Source organism: Hippocampus comes, unplaced genomic scaffold (assembly GCF_001891065.2).
Source record: "Hippocampus comes isolate QL1 unplaced genomic scaffold, H_comes_QL1_v1.1 scaffold261, whole genome shotgun sequence".
NCBI lineage: Eukaryota > Metazoa > Chordata > Actinopteri > Syngnathiformes > Syngnathidae > Hippocampus > Hippocampus comes.
Window position 1 is genome coordinate 3826023 of NW_017805824.1, and position 1572 is coordinate 3827594.

General features: G+C 41.0%; 1 protein-coding gene across 5 annotated transcripts in view; it reads right to left on the reverse strand.

The window, feature by feature from the left end:
• sema6d (semaphorin 6D) overlaps window positions 1-1572 on the reverse strand; it is a 22745-nt gene that overhangs the window by 14020 nt on the left and 7153 nt on the right. For all 5 annotated transcript variants that reach the window (XM_019886886.1, XM_019886887.1, XM_019886884.1 and 2 more), the window contains exons 3-4: window positions 1187-1298; window positions 95-155 (exon numbers count right to left, since the gene is read on the reverse strand). In XM_019886886.1, coding sequence (XP_019742445.1) covers window positions 95-155; window positions 1187-1298 — 173 coding nt within the window. The remainder of the gene's footprint in view (window positions 1-94; window positions 156-1186; window positions 1299-1572) is intronic.

Below are 1572 nucleotides of genomic sequence, written 5' to 3' on the forward strand. Positions count from 1 at the left end.
TTGGGTTTGTGTGTGTGTGTGTGTGTGTGTGTGTGTGTGTGTGTGTGTGTGTGTGTGTGTGGTTTAAATGAGTAGCTTGTGGCGAGAATCTTACCCGGTAAGGGATGATCTCATTCCTGTAGGATTCTCTCAAACTTACTAGGTAGACTTGATCTCTGTGGACAGCAACATAGCATACGCAATTTCAGTGACGCAACAAAGAATACATTTAAAAGATGACCAAATATAAAATTAAAATCTTAAGACTTATCCAGGGCTTTTATTAAAGACTCAAATACTAATAATTTGCATGAAATGTGCTCTAATATTAGCAGTGCCATAGTTTATTTGTTTTTAATAGTGTACAATTGCAGGGACTCTGATGCATAGTAATGAGTTCATTTGCATTGTTTTACTGATTATTTTGTTGTTCAGAATTGCGCTCATCCTTGGAAAATCACATCTGTTGTTGATTTGATATAACTCGTTAGTCTCCCAAAACACAAGTTTTGGTTTTGTGGTAACATGAGATCTTGAGTTGAAGCAGTCCTCCTCAACTGGCAATGATAAACAAAATAATCTGTCAAAATAATAGTCTTTTGTGTAAAAGAGAATATAAACGGGTAATTCTTCCTCATTGAAGACTGCTTTTTGTTCAACTGGCTTTAAAACCTGAATATCTTCTGTATTTTGCATGACATCACTTCTTGTTTTGATGATGTGCCAGTTATGACAAATGCGCAACACCCAACTGGGAACAATAATAGCCTTCACTTTCAGCCAACATTATGTGAACACTCTCAACTGGCAGTGTGATTTACCTGACCCCAGTCATACATATGGTTGTGATTACAGTAGTAGGGTGGTTGGGGGCACGGTTGGGGGGCAGTTATACTGTAGATGTCAAGGTGATTTCTTGCTACAATACTAGTGGTTGGTGCTAAGATTATTCCCAGTGCTCGTAAATACTAAAACAACACGTACAGATGCCAAGAAATCTTGGACAGAGCATCAGCCTGGGTTGATAGATGCTTTTGCTGGATCAATAGCGACCATATACATGAGATGGTGGCCTACAACCCAACGATCCAATAACACTAAGAGCTTTCCCTCCCCTCCGCCAATCGCCGCCGTTTAGCTGCCAAGATGCACGTTAGTGAACTGGTGTGGGGAGATGTGTGAAGGAGAATCTGCGCGTTCAGTATACCTGCCAGCGATGAAGAGCGTGTCTTGTATCTTGGTCATCAGCTGAAAGTCGAGGCGATGCTGTGACTCATTGCCAGAGGGCCTGCCTCTGAACACAGGGTACCTCCGCGAAACTGCAAACATGCACACACATTGCTTGTTATATTAAATGTAACTGCTGATTTTGGCATGCTGTGCATGCACAAATCAAATTCAATGTGTCTCACTGATTTGGATGTTATGCTGCCGTTTAGGCCCACAAATACTATATTTACATACAGGGTATGTAAATTCGGCCTCCAGACCAACACTTTGAATAAATGCTCAAAAAGTCTAAGGTGTGTGTGTGTGTGTGTGTGTGTGTGTGTGTGTGTGTGTGTATGTGTGTGTGTATGTGTGTGTGTGTAT